Source organism: Sciurus carolinensis, chromosome 11, assembly GCF_902686445.1.
Source record: "Sciurus carolinensis chromosome 11, mSciCar1.2, whole genome shotgun sequence".
Lineage (NCBI taxonomy): Eukaryota > Metazoa > Chordata > Mammalia > Rodentia > Sciuridae > Sciurus > Sciurus carolinensis.
This window is the reverse complement of record NC_062223.1, coordinates 108426011-108443438: the sequence shown is the minus strand read 5'-3', so window position 1 is coordinate 108443438 and position 17428 is coordinate 108426011. Positions and strand designations below refer to the sequence as shown.

General features: G+C 36.0%; 1 protein-coding gene across 4 annotated transcripts in view; it reads left to right on the top strand.

Moving 5' to 3' along the window:
• Positions 1 to 8593, top strand: part of C11H11orf65 (chromosome 11 C11orf65 homolog) — a 46154-nt gene extending 37561 nt beyond the window's left edge. For 3 of the 4 annotated variants that reach the window (XM_047517215.1, XM_047517217.1, XM_047517213.1), the window contains one exon: positions 491 to 2715. In XM_047517215.1, coding sequence (XP_047373171.1) covers positions 491 to 648 — 158 coding nt within the window. In that variant the 3' untranslated portion in view covers positions 649 to 2715. Of the gene's footprint in view, positions 1 to 490; positions 2716 to 4560 lie in introns of those variants that run through there. The other variant, XM_047517214.1, reaches the window with a different exon arrangement.
• Positions 8594 to 17428: the final 8835 nt, after the last annotated feature.

Genomic DNA, 17428 nt, shown 5'->3' with positions numbered 1-17428 from the left:
TCAAATCCAGAGCATATTTGGGAACTTCAGTTCTGCAGAGGGAAAAGGCATCTGTTCATTTGTGAATAAAGAACTATTAGTTAATAGTTAATTACAGAGAACTAAATGACAAACACTAGGATAGCTTCTTTACATGTACCATCACATTTCATTACCCCCCATTAGGATGAAGTAGGTGCTATTATATCCCAACTTTCAGATGACACTGAGACTTATAGAACTTTAATAAGTACCTCAAATCAAACAGCTAGTTATTAGATCAGACTTCCCTCAATCTCAGGTTCTGCAGAATAATAATATATGGTGGTGAAAATAGATGAATTCAGTAATTTGGGGTAGAAATTTATGATTTCAGTTAAAATAGTATATAAAAATATCTATTTTGAGTGGTGAAAAGGAATATGGAATAGATCTTACCTAGCCATAGTAACATATTAAATGAATCTACCTTAGCACATCTGACATCTAATAATTTGTCATTTCTCTTCAGGTTTCAGGTTTGAGCAAGCACGGAAAGATACACACAGCAATGAAGATAGACCAGAGACACATATGGGAGAACCATATGATTATTTCTATGGCAATGTTTATGAAAAACCAAATTTTACTACATTAACACCTGATTCCACTTATGGAATGCAAACATAAAATATGGTATTTTTTTTCTGAGGTATGATCTTTCAAGCCCTACATTTACCAGTCACAGTTGAGAGAGCTTACTCTGACTAGAACAGTTTGTATGTATATTCTTAGCACAGAATCTATCCCAGTTAAGAAAGTAGGACTAAATAGATATATAACATTAGGCTGAATATAGAAGTCAAGGAAAATACAGAAATCAGTCCTGGTATGATGAAAAACCATAATTTTAACAGCCACATGTAAAGATACTACATTTAGGTGTAAAAAAATAATCAGATTATTTTCCTTCTTTGAAGTTTGCAGGGCAATCATGTAAGGTCAGATCTAAATGGCCTTGCTTTTTTCCTTCCCTCTCCCACTTTCCCTTATTCTTTTATTTCTTCCTAAATCTTTTTTTAAAAAATTAGCATATAACAATTGTACATATTTATGGTGTACAGTATGGTATTTCAACATGTCTATATAATGTGTACAGCTAAAAATCAGGGTAATTAATATTTATATCTCTTAATTTGTTTGGAGGCTTTGGGCTTCTCTGAGTTCTTCATAAAATATATGATAGGTTATTGTGAGCTATAGTTACCCCATTGTGCTGAGGAACACTGGAATGTATTCATTACCTCTATTTTGGGACCTGTTATTCAGTTCCCTAAGACCTTCTAATCCCCACCCTTCCAGCCCTCTGCTATCCAATATTCTATGTTTAGACTTATTTTTTTAGGATCCACACAAGACCATCTGGCATTTGTCTTTCAGTATCTGCCTTGTTTCACTTAAAATAAGAGACGTCAGCATCCATTTTTCTGCAAATGATGGAATTTCATTCTTTATGACTGAATAATATTCCATTGTGTATATCTGTCACACTTTCATTATCCATTTATATGTTGATGGACACCAAGGCTGATTCAATATCTTGGTTCTTGTGAACAGTGCTGTAATAAATGTGGGAGTATAGGCACCTCTTTGGTATATTTAACTTGTTTCTTTTGTATATATACCCAGAAGTGGGATAAATGGAATACATGATAGATCTTTTTTTAATCTTTTGAGAAACATTTGAATTGTTCTCCATAATGGCTATGTTAATTTGCATTCCCACCAACAGTGTATGAGTTTTTTACCCATATTCATGTCAGTACCTAGTATTTATAGACATTCTAACTGGGGTCAGAGGGTATCTCACTGTAGTTTTGATTTGCATTTCCTGATAGCTAATGATACTAAAATTTTTTCAATTATTTGTTTACTATTTGTATTTCTTCTTTTGAGAAATGTCTAGTTGGATCATTTCTCCATTTTGTAACACAATTGCTGTTTCAAGTTTTGTGAGTTCCTTTAACCCTTTGTCAGTGAATAATGGGCAAATATTGTCTTCCATTCTGTTCATTATCTCTTCACTGTTTCCTTTTCTGTGCAGAAGCTTTTTAATTTGTTGTAATCCCATTTGTTTTTGTTTCCATTTCCTGTATTTTTGGGATCCTATCCAAAAAGTCATCATCTATACTATTGTCTTAAGACATTTCCTGTTTCTTTTAATAGTTTCACAATTTCATCTTACATTTCTTTGATCCACTTTGATTTTAGTTTAAAGTGAAAGTGGATCAAATTTCAATCTTCTGCAATGAATATCCAGTTTTCCCTATATTATGGGGAATAATGAAGAAATTGTCTTTTCTCCAATGTGTTTTTGGCACATTTATCAAGAACTGGTTAACTTTAGGCACATGGGTTTGTTTCTGGAATCATGCAGTTTTGGTTATTATAGCTCTGTAGTATGTCTTGAAGCCAGGTATTCCAACTGCTTTAGTTTTGTTCTTTTTGATCAAGAATGCTTTGGCCATTGAGTTTTTTGTGGTTCCATATGAATTTTGTGATTTTTTTTCTTTTCTGTAAATAATTTCATTAGTACTTTGATGGGGATTGCATTGAATCTATAAAATTACTTTGGGTAGTGAAAGCACTGAGAAACCACTCCAGACACGGGAACTCACACAAGAGATTCTATTAAGCAGACAGGCAGAGTGTCTGCACGTGGGGGGAGAGAGTGAAAGTGTGAGAGGGAGCTAGAGTGAGGAGGAGAGAGAGAATGGCTGGGGAGCTATTCTTAAGTAGTGGAATTTCGCGGGCTAATAACAATGGACCAATGGCTGGTGAGGAGGTTTGCAGGCTAACAATCTGGGTTGTAAAGTGGTTTGGGCGAGGGAAAATAATGGCGGCAGCAAAATAGCAGATTTTATACCAATAGGTAGTGTTATGGTTTGGATCTTGTGTATACCCCAAGGGCCTATGTTAAAGGCATGGTCCCAAGTCCCAGGCACTATTGGGAGGTGGTGAAATCTTTAGATGAGGCCTGGTGGAAAAAAATTAGGTCATCAGGGATACGCTCTTATAGGCAAAATTAGGACCCCCAGACTCTCCCTCTTTTTGCTTCCTGGCCACAAAGTAAGCAGTTTTTCTCTGCCATGGGCTGTTCCACTATAGACCTAAAGCAAGTGTGCCAAGAAGGCATGGACTGAAACCTCTGAAACTCTAATCCAAAGTAAATCTTTCCTCCTTTAAGTTGATTATCTTAGGTATTTTGTCACAGGGACAAAAAGTTGACCAACACAGAAAAGTTGTTATGGAGACGTGGGGTCACTGCTATGACTGTACTTGACAGTATAGTTCAGAAACCTTTGGAATTGGTTTGTGGGAACAGTTTGGAGGAGGCAGCCAGAGAATGCCTAGAATGATAAGCAGAGCCGAACTGGTAACTTCAATGGGCTTAAGAAGACCCGAATGCTACAGAATTATGGCTAGTAAAATACTGTGCTGATGAGGTTTCAGGAGAAATGGGATCTATTTGAGAACTGGACTAGAGACCAGGCATGTTACACTCTAGCAAAAGATGTGTCTATGCTTTGTTCATGCCCTGAGATTTTATGGGAAGTTAAGCTTAAAGGTGTCTCTGCTGATTAATCTGGCAGAGACAATTTTAAGACAGCACAGAATTCAGGCAGAGGTATGGGTATTGCTGGATGCCTTTAGTCAAATTTGTGGTAATAATTGGGAACAAAAAGCAACACTGAAATGTTTGGGAAAACTTCCATTTTATTCAGAAAAGGAACAAGTTTACAGTTGTAGTCAAGGAGGGCGCAGGTTCCCAGATGGATAAGTGCCATTAAAATGGAGCCAAATGCTTTGAACTGGGATAAAAGAAAGAAGGCTTAAGGGGATCTTAGGTATCAGCAAAATCCCACCCACTGCAGGCTCAAGGGGTTAAAAATGTAAACTCTTTTCAAAGATTTTACATTTAGGAAAGAGCCCTGGGGTGCTGTGCTAGCACAGGTCCCCTAGGAAATCGTTTCCCTGGGTCTGGCATTCCAGGAGCTCAGGGGCCCCTGCAGCTGTGGCCCAAGTGGGCCCAGCTACTGTTCACATTGGTGGCAGATCTTGGCATTTTCTATTTGAATGCTGTTTTTGCAGGCATGCAGAATTCAAGAGTTGTAGGGTCATGAAGCCTTCACAGATTTAAAATCCGGGAGGCCAGGTAGTATGTGGTAGGGTCAAGGGTTCTTGTAAGTAGCCCCAGAAGGGCAATGTGTGAAGCTATGAAAGTGAATCTGACGCTGAAATGGACATCCCAGGAAGTTAAGATGCAAGGAACATAGAATGCCTACCAAAGACAGTCATAGGCACTGAGCAGAGCAGAGCTGGCCCAAGAGAACTGACATGATTTCCAGCTGCTGGTGCTGTTGAGAGGTAGGAAACCTTTAGGAGATGGGCCTAGCGGAAGGAAATTAGGTCATCAGGGGCGTGCTCTTGAAATGCAAATTGGGACCCCAGCACCTTCCTCTCCCATTTTACTTTCTGGCTACCATAAAGTGAGTTTTCCTCTGCCATATGTTTCTGCCAACTTGTTTTGCTTCATTACAGGGCCAAAGGAATGGGGCCAAACAACCATGAACTGAAACCTCTCCAACTGTGAGCAAAATAAACCTTTTCTCTTTTAAACAGATTGAGTATCTTGTTAACAGAGACAAAAAGCTGGCTAACACAAGTACTATGGACATTTTAACAATATTAATTCTTCCAATCCCTGAATATGGGGGTTCTTCCTTTTTTTTTTTGTTTTTCTTCAATTTCTTTCATCAGTGTTTTGCAGTTTTCATGGAAAGTTTTTCACATCCTTCCTTAAATTTATTTCTAAGCTTTTTTATTATTTTAGTAGATTTTCTGAATGGGATTATTACTTGGGTGTATAAAAGTGCTACCGATTTTGTGTGTTAATTTTGTGCGTTGCAACTTTACTGAATTTGGTTAATTCTAATAGTCTTGGTGTGTAGTTCATTTTTCAATATATAAAATAATCTATAAATAAGGGTAATTTATTTTCTTTATTGTTTGTATCCCCTTTATTTCTTTGTCTTGTCAATTGCTCTGGCTAATATTTCCATTACTATATTGAATAGTGGTTGTGGGAGTGAACATTCTTGTTCCAGGAAATGCTTTTAGATTTTCCCCATCTAATGGTGGCTGTGGACCTGTTATATATATATATATATATATATATATATCCTTTATTACATACATATGCAAATGTTCCTTCCATACTTGATTGGTTGAGTTTTTGTTGTAAAGTGATTTTGAATTTTTTATTTTTAAAATTCATCTATTGATATGATCATATAATTTTTGTCTTGAGCTCTATGTGGTGTGTTAAATTTATTAATTGTATGTTGAACCATCCTTGCATCCCTGGAGTGAAACCAACTTGATCATAATGTACAATTTTCTTAAATGAGTTTTTGAGTATGATTTGCTAACATTAATAATTAGAAAAAATTTTTTTTTAATCTATGTTCATCAGGGATATAGTCTATCTGTGGTTTTTGTTCCTTGATGTGTCCTTATCTGGTTTTGGTGTAGAGGTGATACTGGCTTCATAGAATGAATTTGGAAGTGTTCACATACACCCCTTTTCTATTTAATGTAATAATTTAAGGAGCACAGGCATTAGTTGTTCTTTAAAGGTCTGATAGAATTCAGCTGGTCCTGGGCTTTTCTTTGTTTGAGGGCTTTTCTTTTCATTACTGTTTCAATATCAATGTTTGCTGCTGGTCTGTTTAGGTTTACCATACCCTCTCAGTTCAATTTTAGTAGGTCATTATATATTTAGAAACTTGTCCACTTCTTCTAGATTTTCTGGTTTACTAGAGGATAAACTTTAAAAATAGTCTTTAATGATTCTCTGGATTTCAGTTTTACCTGTGGTGCTATCTCCTTTTTCATATCTAATTTTATTAATTTGGGGTCTCTTTTGGTTTGGCTAAGGATTTATCAATTTGTTTCTTTTCAAAGAAAACTCTTCGTTGTACTGATCTTTAAATTCTCAATTTCATTAATTTTAGTTCTGATCCTAATTATTTCCTGTCATGATTTCACAATTAGTTTTTAAAAGTTCTATATTCCTATGTTCAGATTTTGAGTCATAGAGAGGTTCTTCTTTTGGTCTTGCTTGTTTGGGGTTCTAAATGCCTCCTGCATTTGTATGTCCATCTTACTCCCAATGCATGAAAATTTTTGTTATTTCACTGAAAAGTTAATCAATGCCATTATTGTGAATTTCTGTTGCTTGATAATGATTCTAAGATTGGATCAAGTAGAAGATAGTATCTCAAAGCTTAAGGCCAGAGTGGGACATTAAGAGTCCAATCTATTCAACTGAATATTTTATTGTCTTTCATTTCCAAGATTCACTTGGTTCTTTTTCAGAATCTTTTATGAAATATTTTTTCACAGGCTGTATTTTCTTACTTCATTTTAGATCTTTAATTCATTAATCATTTGAACAATCAGTTTTCTGAATTCTTTGACCAGGATTTCATTCACTTTAGTATCTGTGGATTCAGTTGTTGGGAAGTTATAAACTTTAGGAGGCATCTGCTTTGTTTCCTCATATGTTCTTATATTTGTGCATCTGTTGAGATGGATTCTTCCTTTTTTATGTGAGGGTCCTTAAGTTAGTAATTATCTCTTTATAATAACCAAACCAAGTTTCAATAATCAGTATCACTTTTAGAAAGGAGAGTAACTGTCAGTAACAGTGGTTAAGAACAAACGATATATCAACATATGCTAAAAAAGTTATTACTAATGACATCTATTACTCTGTTAACCAAAGAGGAAAGTATGTGAGAAATAGAGTGAAAAGATTAAGCATTAATGATAACATACTAAACTGAACTGAAAGAAGGGATACTGTGCAATGTTACTTTAAATACCTGACAAGTAGTGGATTCTCTTGGTGCGTTACTTTGGATATTGCAGTTATTCTGGATGCTCTGCTATTACAGTCTGGTTTCTCATTCAAAAAAAAGTAAAGAAAGAGAAAGGAAATAAAGGTGTCCCGGGGAAAAAGGAGAAATAAAGGGAAGGGAATGAAGGAAGAAGGAGGTATCAAGAGAGAATTCTATTAATTGACTAAATGTGTGAAATTAGAACTCTCAAAAAATCACAAAATGGGAAGACATTAAGAAATCCATGAACATTGAGTAGCTGAAACAATAACAGTTAAAGAGACTTTTTTTCTTGCTGAGGCTTTCTAAATGGAAACATTTCTTTCTGGGGTTCCAATTTTAGAATCTTCCTGCTTTGAGGAAGTTTGTGTCCAAAAATATTGTGCCATTTATTTGTTCTCAGCACTGACCCAAACTGGTCACACCTGTTAGGTGAGTCTGTATGCTGAGTTCTTTCCCCGTTTGCCCTGGCAGCATCTACTGGTGTTCATTTCAGAGCTGGCTTCACCCTTGCTCTAAATGTGTTGGTTATTGTGACTGGGGTTGGGCGGGCTGTCAGGATTGCTGACCAGCCCTTTCGCTCATGCAGGCTGTGGAATGACCTGGACTGCACTGTATACCTCACTCTGTGAGCCTCAGTCCATGTGCTGAGTGGAGGGATATGTGTCAGTCCAGAACCTCCTGGGTGTGGGGGAGGATGGCCTGGGGGTCTGTGGTAGGATGTTGCAGGGTCACTGCTTTCCACCTGATCCATGTCAGTTCTACCCCATGTTCCCAGTCACTGAGTTCAGACTCTCAATTTCAAATGAAAGCATCCTTTGCTCTTAGATACCAAAAAGCAAGTAACACAAGAGAAGATGGGGCGGGGAGGAAAAAGGTAAACTTTAGCGATTTCTAGACTAATGCTCAGGAAGTCCAAAGTCTTTAAGCTGTCACTGCTTTCCCACTTTCACTTACTCCACTGGAGAGTGCCAGGACTTTCTCCCAAGCCAGTTCACCTCACTATATCTGAGCTCATTTTCTGCTCAGACTGTGAATTTGTTGGATAGTGGTGCCTTGCTTTTCTTAAACTCAGTGGGAGAATTTCCTTGGGCTAGTTGGAAGGGAGCTTTCTTTCCTCCACTGAGCTCCATGACACCAAATGCTCCTGCAATCTATTCTTTTTATTTCTTTTCTTTCTATTCTAGAAAGCAGCATTTCTGGTTTTCATTTGGTTGCTAGCTCTCTGAGTTGTCACTGCAGAACTGTTAAATTCCATCTTAGGGAGCAACTAAGAAGATATTGTGGGTTCCCCTAATCCATCATTTTTTCAGCCTCACTGATTTTTTTTTTATTTTTACTCTGTTTCACTTAGTTCTGATCTTTATTTCCTTCACAATTTGGTTTCCTTCTTATTTTATAGTTTCATGTACCTTATCAAAAACAAATGTTAAATTTTATTACAAGTTTTTTCTGTACCAACTGACACAGTTATGGATTTTATTTATGTTAATCTTTCAAATAGTAAGCCAACTGGCATTCCTGTAATAATGCCATTTGGATATGATGTTTTTTGGGCATCATCTCTTTTACAAATTGATAAAATAAATTGGTTAATTTTTGTAAGGGCTTTTTGAATCTATGTTCATGAAGGATATTGGTACTTTATTTGGTTTTCAAGCAAGATTAATGCTAGCCTCATAAAGCAGGTTCTTGCAATATTGGAAAGTTTTGTAGAATTTGTTTTATTTTTTCCTTAGAAAAACAATATTGATTTGTCAAAACTATTTTCAGTTCCAGTATACTGAATTTCTATTCCAGCCAACATCACCTGTGACTTGTAGCAGTCACAGGCCATGAGTGCACCTCAGCAACAGCTAACTCACAGCACTGTGGACCTTGGTCCTACCCTAATGTTATGCAGGTCTTGGTGGCCTCAAGGCATGATAGAGCTTAGAGGCATTGGTGGCCATGGGTAGGACACAAAATCCAAAAAAAAAAAAAGCAGAAGTAACCATATTTATATCAGATAAAACAAACTTTAAAGGAAAAGCAGTTAAGAATGAGAAAACAAAATTAAGCAAGAGGAAATTTTTCTAAATATGTAAGAACCTAGTATCAGCACATAAACATATGAAACATTAATAGACCTAAAGCAGTACTGGGTATGTACCTCAGTGGTAGAGCACTTTGCCCAGCATGCACAAGGCTGTAGCTGGGTTTGGCCACTAGCACTGCCCAGATAGAAAAATAACTCTAAAGGGAGAGACAGAGATTCTAATATGGTGATAGTTGGGACTTAGATACCACAATTTGAGCAGTGGACAGATCATTGACAAGGAAAATCAACAACAGCAGACTAAAAAGAGACCTAAATGGGCATCTACAGAACATTTCACCCAACAGTTGTTGAATACACATTTTTTACATTAGCACATGGAATGGTCTCCAGAATATATTATGACAGGCTATAAAACACATCTTGACAAATTTTAAAAGATTAAATCATACCTAGTATCATTTTTACTACAATGTAACACAACTAGAAATCAATGACAAGAGAAACTTTGGGAACTATGCAAACACACGGAAATTAAATTACTTACCAACAAGTAGATCTGGAAAGAAATCAATCAAGAAGGAAATTATTTTTTGAAACAAATGGAAATACAATGTATTGAATCCTAATGGACACAGCAAAAGCAATGTACTAAGAGGGAAGGTTTTAGTTAACACTGAAATAACCTATTACTGCAACTAATGGATTCAGGAAAAACAATCAAACCAAACCCCAAAATAGTAGGCAAGAAATAATGAAGAGAGCAGAAATAAACATAAGCTAAAAAGATAACAGAGGATCAACAAAACAAAGAGCCGGTTCTTTGAAAAAATTTTTAGACCAAATAGACCAACCCTTATCTGGACTAAGAAAAAGAGAAGACTAAAATAAAATCAGAGATGAAAAGGGAGGCATTACAACTAACACCACAAAAATATGAACGATCACTAGAGATATATGTCAACAAATTTGATAACACAAAAGTAATGAAAAAGTTCCTAGACATATACACCTTACCATCACTGAATCATGAAGAGAAAATATGAACAAACTAGTAACAGGTAAACTGACTGGATCAGTAATAGAAAGTTTCCCATGAACAGAAAAGGACCGGATAGATGGCTTCACTGCTGAACTCTACCAAACATTTAAAGAACTAATACTAATTCTCCTTAACTTATTCCAAAAGAGTAAAGAGGAAGGAATTCTTTCAAACACATTCTATGAGGCCAGCACTACTTACACTAAAACTAGATAAGAACATGATATCAAAAACAACAAAATGCTCCAGACCAATATCCTTGATGAATACAGACATAAAATCACTCAACAAAATACTAGCAAACCACATCCAAAATCAACAGAATGAAATAAAAAAATCGTATGATCATCTCAACAGATAAAGATAAGGCATTTGGTAAAATTCAATGATACTTTCTGATAAAAACTGCAACCAATGTAGGTATAGAAAGAACATACCTCAATAAAGATCTCTTATAATGAGTCAACAGCCAACTGTATACTGAATGGAGAAGAGCTGCCTACTTCTATCACTTTTTTTAAACATAGTGCTGGAAGTCCTAGCCAGAACAATCAGGCAAGAGAAAGAAAGGGCATCTGAACTAGAAAAGTTGAACTGTCACTGCAACTGAAATGATCTTATATGTAGAAAATCCCAAATGCCACCAAAAAACTATTAGAATTAATAAAATGAATTCAGCAAAATTGCAGGATACTAAATCAACATACAGAAATTGGTAGCATCACTATTAGTCTGGGGTTGTAGCTTAGTGGTAGATGCCTAGCATGTGTGAGGCACTGGGTTCAATCCTTAGCACCATATAAATAAAGGTACTGTGTTCATCTACAATCAAAAATATTAAAAAAGAGAAATTGGTAGCACTACTATAGACCTATACTAAATTTCTGAAATAGAAGTCAGGAAAACAACGTCACTTAAAATAGCTACAAAAATACCTATGAATAAATTTATTCTAAGAAATCTTCAATTAAAACTATAAAACACTGGTGAAAGAAATTATAAAGGGCCAGAAAAGTAGAAAGACACTCCATGTTAACAGACTGGAAGAATCAATATTTCTAAAATGTACATAACTACCCAAAGTGATTTAGATTTCATGTAATCTCCATCAAAATACCAATGACAACACAACTAGAAAAGAACCATCCTAAAATCATGAACCACAAAACCCCCAAGCAAAGTTATCTTGAGCAAAAAAGAATACACACTGACCAATAGAATGGAAAGCCTTGAAGTAGACCCACACTTACAGCTAAATTATTTTCACAAAGGTGCTAAGACCATGCACTGAAGAAAGGATAGTCTTTTTAATAATGGTGCTAAGAAAACTGGATATCCACATGCAGAAGAATAAAACTAGAGCCCTCTCACAAAAATGGATTAGTCTTAAGTGTAATACCTGAAATTGTGAAAACTAGTAGAAGAAAACAAAGGGGGATGTTTTCGAACACTGAAACGGACGAGGAATTTTTTTGGACAAGATCCCCAAAGCAAAGGAAACCAAGGCAAAAACAGACAAATGGGATCAAACAAAAAACTTCAGGAGAGCATACAAAAGAGTACAGAGGTAAGTTACAGAACAAAAGAAAATATTAGTAAACTATACATCTGACAAGGAGGTGGTATTCAGAATATATAAAGAACTCCGAAGCTTTGAGACTCACTAGCCAATATCCTTAATGAACATTGATGCAAAAATTCTCAACAAAATCTTAGCAAATCACATACAAAAATATATTAAAAAGATAGTGCACCACGATCAACTGGGTTTTATCCCAGGGATGCACGGTTGGCTCAACATTCAGAAATCAATAAATGTCATTCACCGTATCAACAGACTTAAAGTCAAGAATCACATGATTATTTCAATAGATGCAGAAAAAGCATTTGATAAAATACAGCACCCCTTCTTCATGCTCAAAACACTAGAAAAAATAGGGATAGTGGGAACATTCCTTAACATTGTAAAGGCCATCTATGCTAAGCCCATGGCCAATATCATTCTAAATGGTGAAAAACTGAAAGCATTCCCCGTAAAAACTGGAACAAGGCAGGGATGCCCTCTTTCACCACTTCTATTCAACACTGTCCTTAAAACTCTAGCCAGAGCAATTAGACAGACCAAGGAAATTAAAGGGATATGAATAGGAAAAGAAGAACTCAAACTATCCCTATTTGCTGATGACATGATTATATATTTACAGGAACCTGGAAATTCCACCAGAAAACTTTTAGAACTTGTAAGTGAATTCAGTAAAATAGCAGGATATGTAAGATCAATGCTCATAAATCCAATGCATTTTTACACATAAGTGATGAATCTTCAGAAAGAGAAGTTAGGAAAACTACCCCATTCACAATAGCTTTGAAAAAAATAAAATACTTGGGAATCAATCTAACAAAAGAGGTGAAAAACCTCTACAATGAGAACTGCAGAACACTAAAGAAAGAAATTAAAGAAAACCTTAGAAGATGGAAAGATCTCCCATGTTCTTGGATAAGCAGAACTAACATTGTCAAAATGGCCATACTACCAAAAGTGCTATACAGATTCAATGCAATTCCAATTAAAATCCCAATGACGTACCTTACAGAAATAGAGCAAGCAATCATGAAATTCATCTGGAAGAATAAGAAACCCAGAATAGCTAAAGCAATCCTTGGCAGAAAGAGTGAAGCAGGGGGTATCGCAATACCACATCTTCAACTATACTACAAAGCAATAGTAACAAAAATGGCATGCTATTGGCACCAAAATAGACAGGTGGATCAATGGTACAGAATAGAGGACACGGACACAAACCCAAATAAATACAATTTTCTCATATTAGACAAAGGTGCCAAATATATGCAATGGAGAAAAGATAGCCTCTTCAACAAATGGTGCTGGGAAAACTGGAAATCCATATGCAGCAGAATGAAACTAAACCCCTATCTCTCACCCTGTACAAAAATCAACTCACAATGGATCAAGGACCTTGAAATCAGACCAGAGACCCCGCATCTTATAGAAGAAAAAGTAGGTCCAAATCTTCAACATGTCAGCTTAGGATCAGACTTCCTTAACAGGACTCCCATAGCACAAGAAATAAAAGCAAGAATCAATAACTGGGATAGTTCAAACTAAAAAGCTTTCTCTCAGCAAAGGAAACTATCAGCAATGCAAAGAGAGAACCTACAGAGTGGTAGAAAATCTTTGCCATGAATACTTCAGAGAGAGCACTAATTTCCAGAATATATAAAGAACTCAAAAAACTCTACACCGAGAATACAAATAACCCAATCAACAAAAGGGCTAAGGAAATGAACACACACTTCACAGAAGATCTACAAGCAATCAACAGATATATGAAAAAATGTTCAACATCTCCAGTAATAAGAGAAATGCAAATCAAAACTAAGATTCCATCTCACCCCCATTAGAATGGCGATTATCAAGAATACTAGCAACAATAGGTGTTGGCGAGGATGTGGGGAAAAAGGTACACTCATACACTGCTGGTGGGGCTGCAAATTAGTGCAGCCACTCTGGAAAGCAGTGTGGAGATTCCTTAGAAAACTTGGAATGGAACCACCATTTGACCCAGTTATCCCACTCCTTGGTCTATACCCAAAGGACTTAAAATCAGCATACTACAGAGATACAGCCACATCAATGTTCATAGCTGCTCAATTCACAATAGCCAGATTGTGGAACCAACCGAGATGCCCTTCAATGGATGAATGAATAAAGAAACTGTGGTATATATATACAATGGAATATTACTCAGCCATAAAAATAATAAAATTATAGCATTTGGAGGCAAATGGATGAAATTGGAGAATATCATGCTAAGTGAGATAAGCCAATCTCAAAAAACTAAAGGACGAATGATCTTGCTGATAAGCATTTGATAACACATAATGGGGGGTGGGAGGAGGGCAAGAATGGAGGAAGGAGGGACTGTATAGAGGAATAAGAGAGGTGGGAGGGGTGGGGGGAAAAATTAACAGAATGAATCAAAAACTATTACCCTAGGTAAATGTATGATTACAAAAACGGTATGCCTCTACTTCATGTACAAACAGAGAAACAAGATGTATCCCATTTGTTTACAATAAAATGAATTTTTTAAAAAATGAAATCCTATCATTTGTGACAATATGGGAGGAACTGAAGATCATTATGTTAAGTATCTTACTGTGCCTAACTTTACTCATCACACAGTCTTACTCATGTGGAATCTAAAAATGCTGTCTCAGAGAAGCTGAGAGAAGAATGGTGGTTACCAAAAGCTAGGGAGAGGAGTGGTGAAAGTTGTTCAGTAGATATCAAATTATATAGTTAGGATAAGTAGTTGTGGTGCTATTGCACAACAGGGTGACTATAGGTAATTGTATATTTGTACTGTATAATGTATTATATATTTAAAAGCTGAAGAGGTTTTGCAATTTTTCATACGTTTGTTAAAGATGGATCTCTAACTTGACTTGAACATTACACAATATATACATATGTCAAAACATTACCTGGTATCCCATTAATTTGTACAATTTTTATGTATTGGTTGAAAATATTTTTTAAAAGTTCTGATAATGCATACATTATACTTCATGTGCTATTAGGAAGAGGAAGAAAGTTACACATTATGAATTAATAACAGATTTTTGTTACCTATTGTCAATCTCAAGAAACCAAATATTATGGGTATTAAATGGAGAGCTTATTAAGCTAAATTAAAAAAATAGAATTAACATATAATTAAGTAGTTCCAATATTAGAAGTATGTAAAATACCCAAAGAAATATATAAAACAGTTTTGAAGAGAAATTTCATATCCATGCGTAAGCTTTCTGTTGCTATGACAAAAAATCTGAGATAATCAACTTATAAGAAGGAAAGATTTATTTTGGCTCACATTTTCAGAGGGTTTAGTTCATGGTCAGTTGGCTCCACTATTTTTGTGTCTGTGGTGAGGCAGACATCATTGTTGAGTAGCATGTGGTGAAACAAAGGTACTCACCTCAAGGCCGCCAGAAAGCAGTGTCCCCAGTGACTCAGCTTCTTTCCCATAAGGCCTCACTTCCTAAGTGTTCTATGTCCTAGCAGCACCACAGACTAGTGACCTTGATTTAACACATGGGACTTTGAAGGACACGCCAGTTCCAAATTATAATCCATGTTCACAGCATCAGCAGTCACAAAACTCAAAAGATAGAGACAACCCAAGTATCCATCAATGGATGAAAGGATAATTAAAATGTTATATACATACATGTGTATATACATGTATACACACATGCACATATACACACACAGTGGAACAGTTCAGTCGGAAAAATGGAAATTGTGACGTGCTACAATGTGGATGAATCTTAGGGATACTGCTAACTGAAATAAGCCAGTCACAAAAAGACAAATATTACATGATTGTAGTTATATGAGGTAACAGAACAGTCAAATTCATAGGGACAGAAAGTAAAATGGTGGTTTCTAGGGGGTGCGTAGGAATAGAGGAATGCGTACAGTTTTGTAAGGTAAAAGGAATAGTATAAATTGGTTGAACAACACTATAAAAATGATTTAACACTCATGATTGTATACCTGAAAATGATGAAGATTGTCATGTGTGTTTCACCACAATATAAAAACTGATTTGCCATTAGTAGATTCACACTCAGGCTATGAGCAAGATGATGAGCATTTCTTTTCCAAGTATTCTGTCCTGAAAAAAACATTCAACATCTCTAACAATTACAGAAATGCAAATTAAAACTATACCTAGATTCTATCTCACTCTAGTCAGAATGGCAATTATCAAGAATACAAATAACAATAAATGTTGGTGAGGATATGGAGAAAAACATACACTCATACATTGCTGGTGGACTGCAAATTGGTGCAGCCACTCTGGAAAGCAGTATGGAGACTTCTTAGAAAACTTGGAATGAAACCACCATTTGACTCAGTTATCCCACTCTTTGGTTTATATTCAAAGGATTTCAAATCAGCATATCACAGTGATACAGCCATATCAATATTTTCAGCAGCTCAATTCATAAAAGCTAATCTCTGGAACCAATCTAGGTGCCCTTCAACAGATGAATGGATAAAGAAAATGTAGATAAATAAAATATAAAGCCCTCACTGCAGACAGATGCTGGAGACCATGCCAACCACCCCCGTCCCACAGCTGGAACTTGGCGTGCCTGCACCCCGCATTGCAGTTCCCCAGCTGCTTTGGAGGCTGGTGCAGACATTTTGGATTATCCCTGAGGGCGTGGCCACCATCATTGGAGGGGTGGCTCCCTTCGTGACACACCTACAGGAGATTGGAGGCCCGGTGACAGGTAGTGCACTCGCATGGAGATACTGAGGACTGGAAGGTTTGAGTGGTGGATGACTGTGAACCATAGATTTTTTTTTTTTGTTTTTAATTTTTAATTTCTTCTTTTCCTCACTCTATTTTCCTTTTATTTACCTATTCCCTTGGAGTCTCTTTCTCCCTTTTCTCATACTAAAGACCAACTTCTTTTGGCCCTGCTCTCACTCTTCCCTTGATCAGGTACCTCTATTTACTCACTTCTTTTCCCATTAACAGTTACATCCTACACCCCTCCCTATCCTCTTCATCCACCACTAAAAATACTGTAGATAATAATCGAACTCATCCTGTTTATTACAATGATGTTAGAGTCTTTATAGGGACTATCTGGTTTAGGGCTGCATATTGTTTATATTGGGTGCTGCTAATATTGATCTCCCCCTGAAAGGGGAGGTACTGGAAACCTGCAGAGTCACAATAAGCCTACAGAGGGGAAAATACAGAAACAATATGAAAAAACAGGGGAAGAAAGTGTCCCTAACAAGTCAAGATGCTATTTTGATAGAATCTAATGACAGAATGGCAGTAGAAATGACAGAAAAAGAGTTTAGAATCTGAATAATTAAAATGATCCATGAAGCAAAAGAGCGCAAATGCAGGCAATGCATGATCACTCCAATAAGCAGTTAAAAGAGTAAATACAGGAAGCAAAAGAGCACTTTAATGAAGAGATAGAGATTCTGAAAAAAAAAAAACAAAAAAAAAACCAAACAAATACTTGAAATGAAAGAAACAATAAACCAAATTAAAAACTCAATAGAAAGCATCACCAACAGAATAGATCTCGTGGAAGATAGAATCTCAGACAATGAAGACAAAATATTTAATCTTGAAAATAAAGTTGACCAAATTGAGATGTTAAGAAATCATGAATGGAATCTCCAAGAATTATGGGATATCATGAAAAGACCAAATTTAAGAATTATTGGGATTGAGGAAGGCACAGAGATACAAAGCAAGGATGAACAACCTGTTGAATGAAATAATATCAGAAAATTTCCTAAACCTGAAAAATGAAATGGGAAATCAAATACAGAAAACATAACACCAAATGCACAAT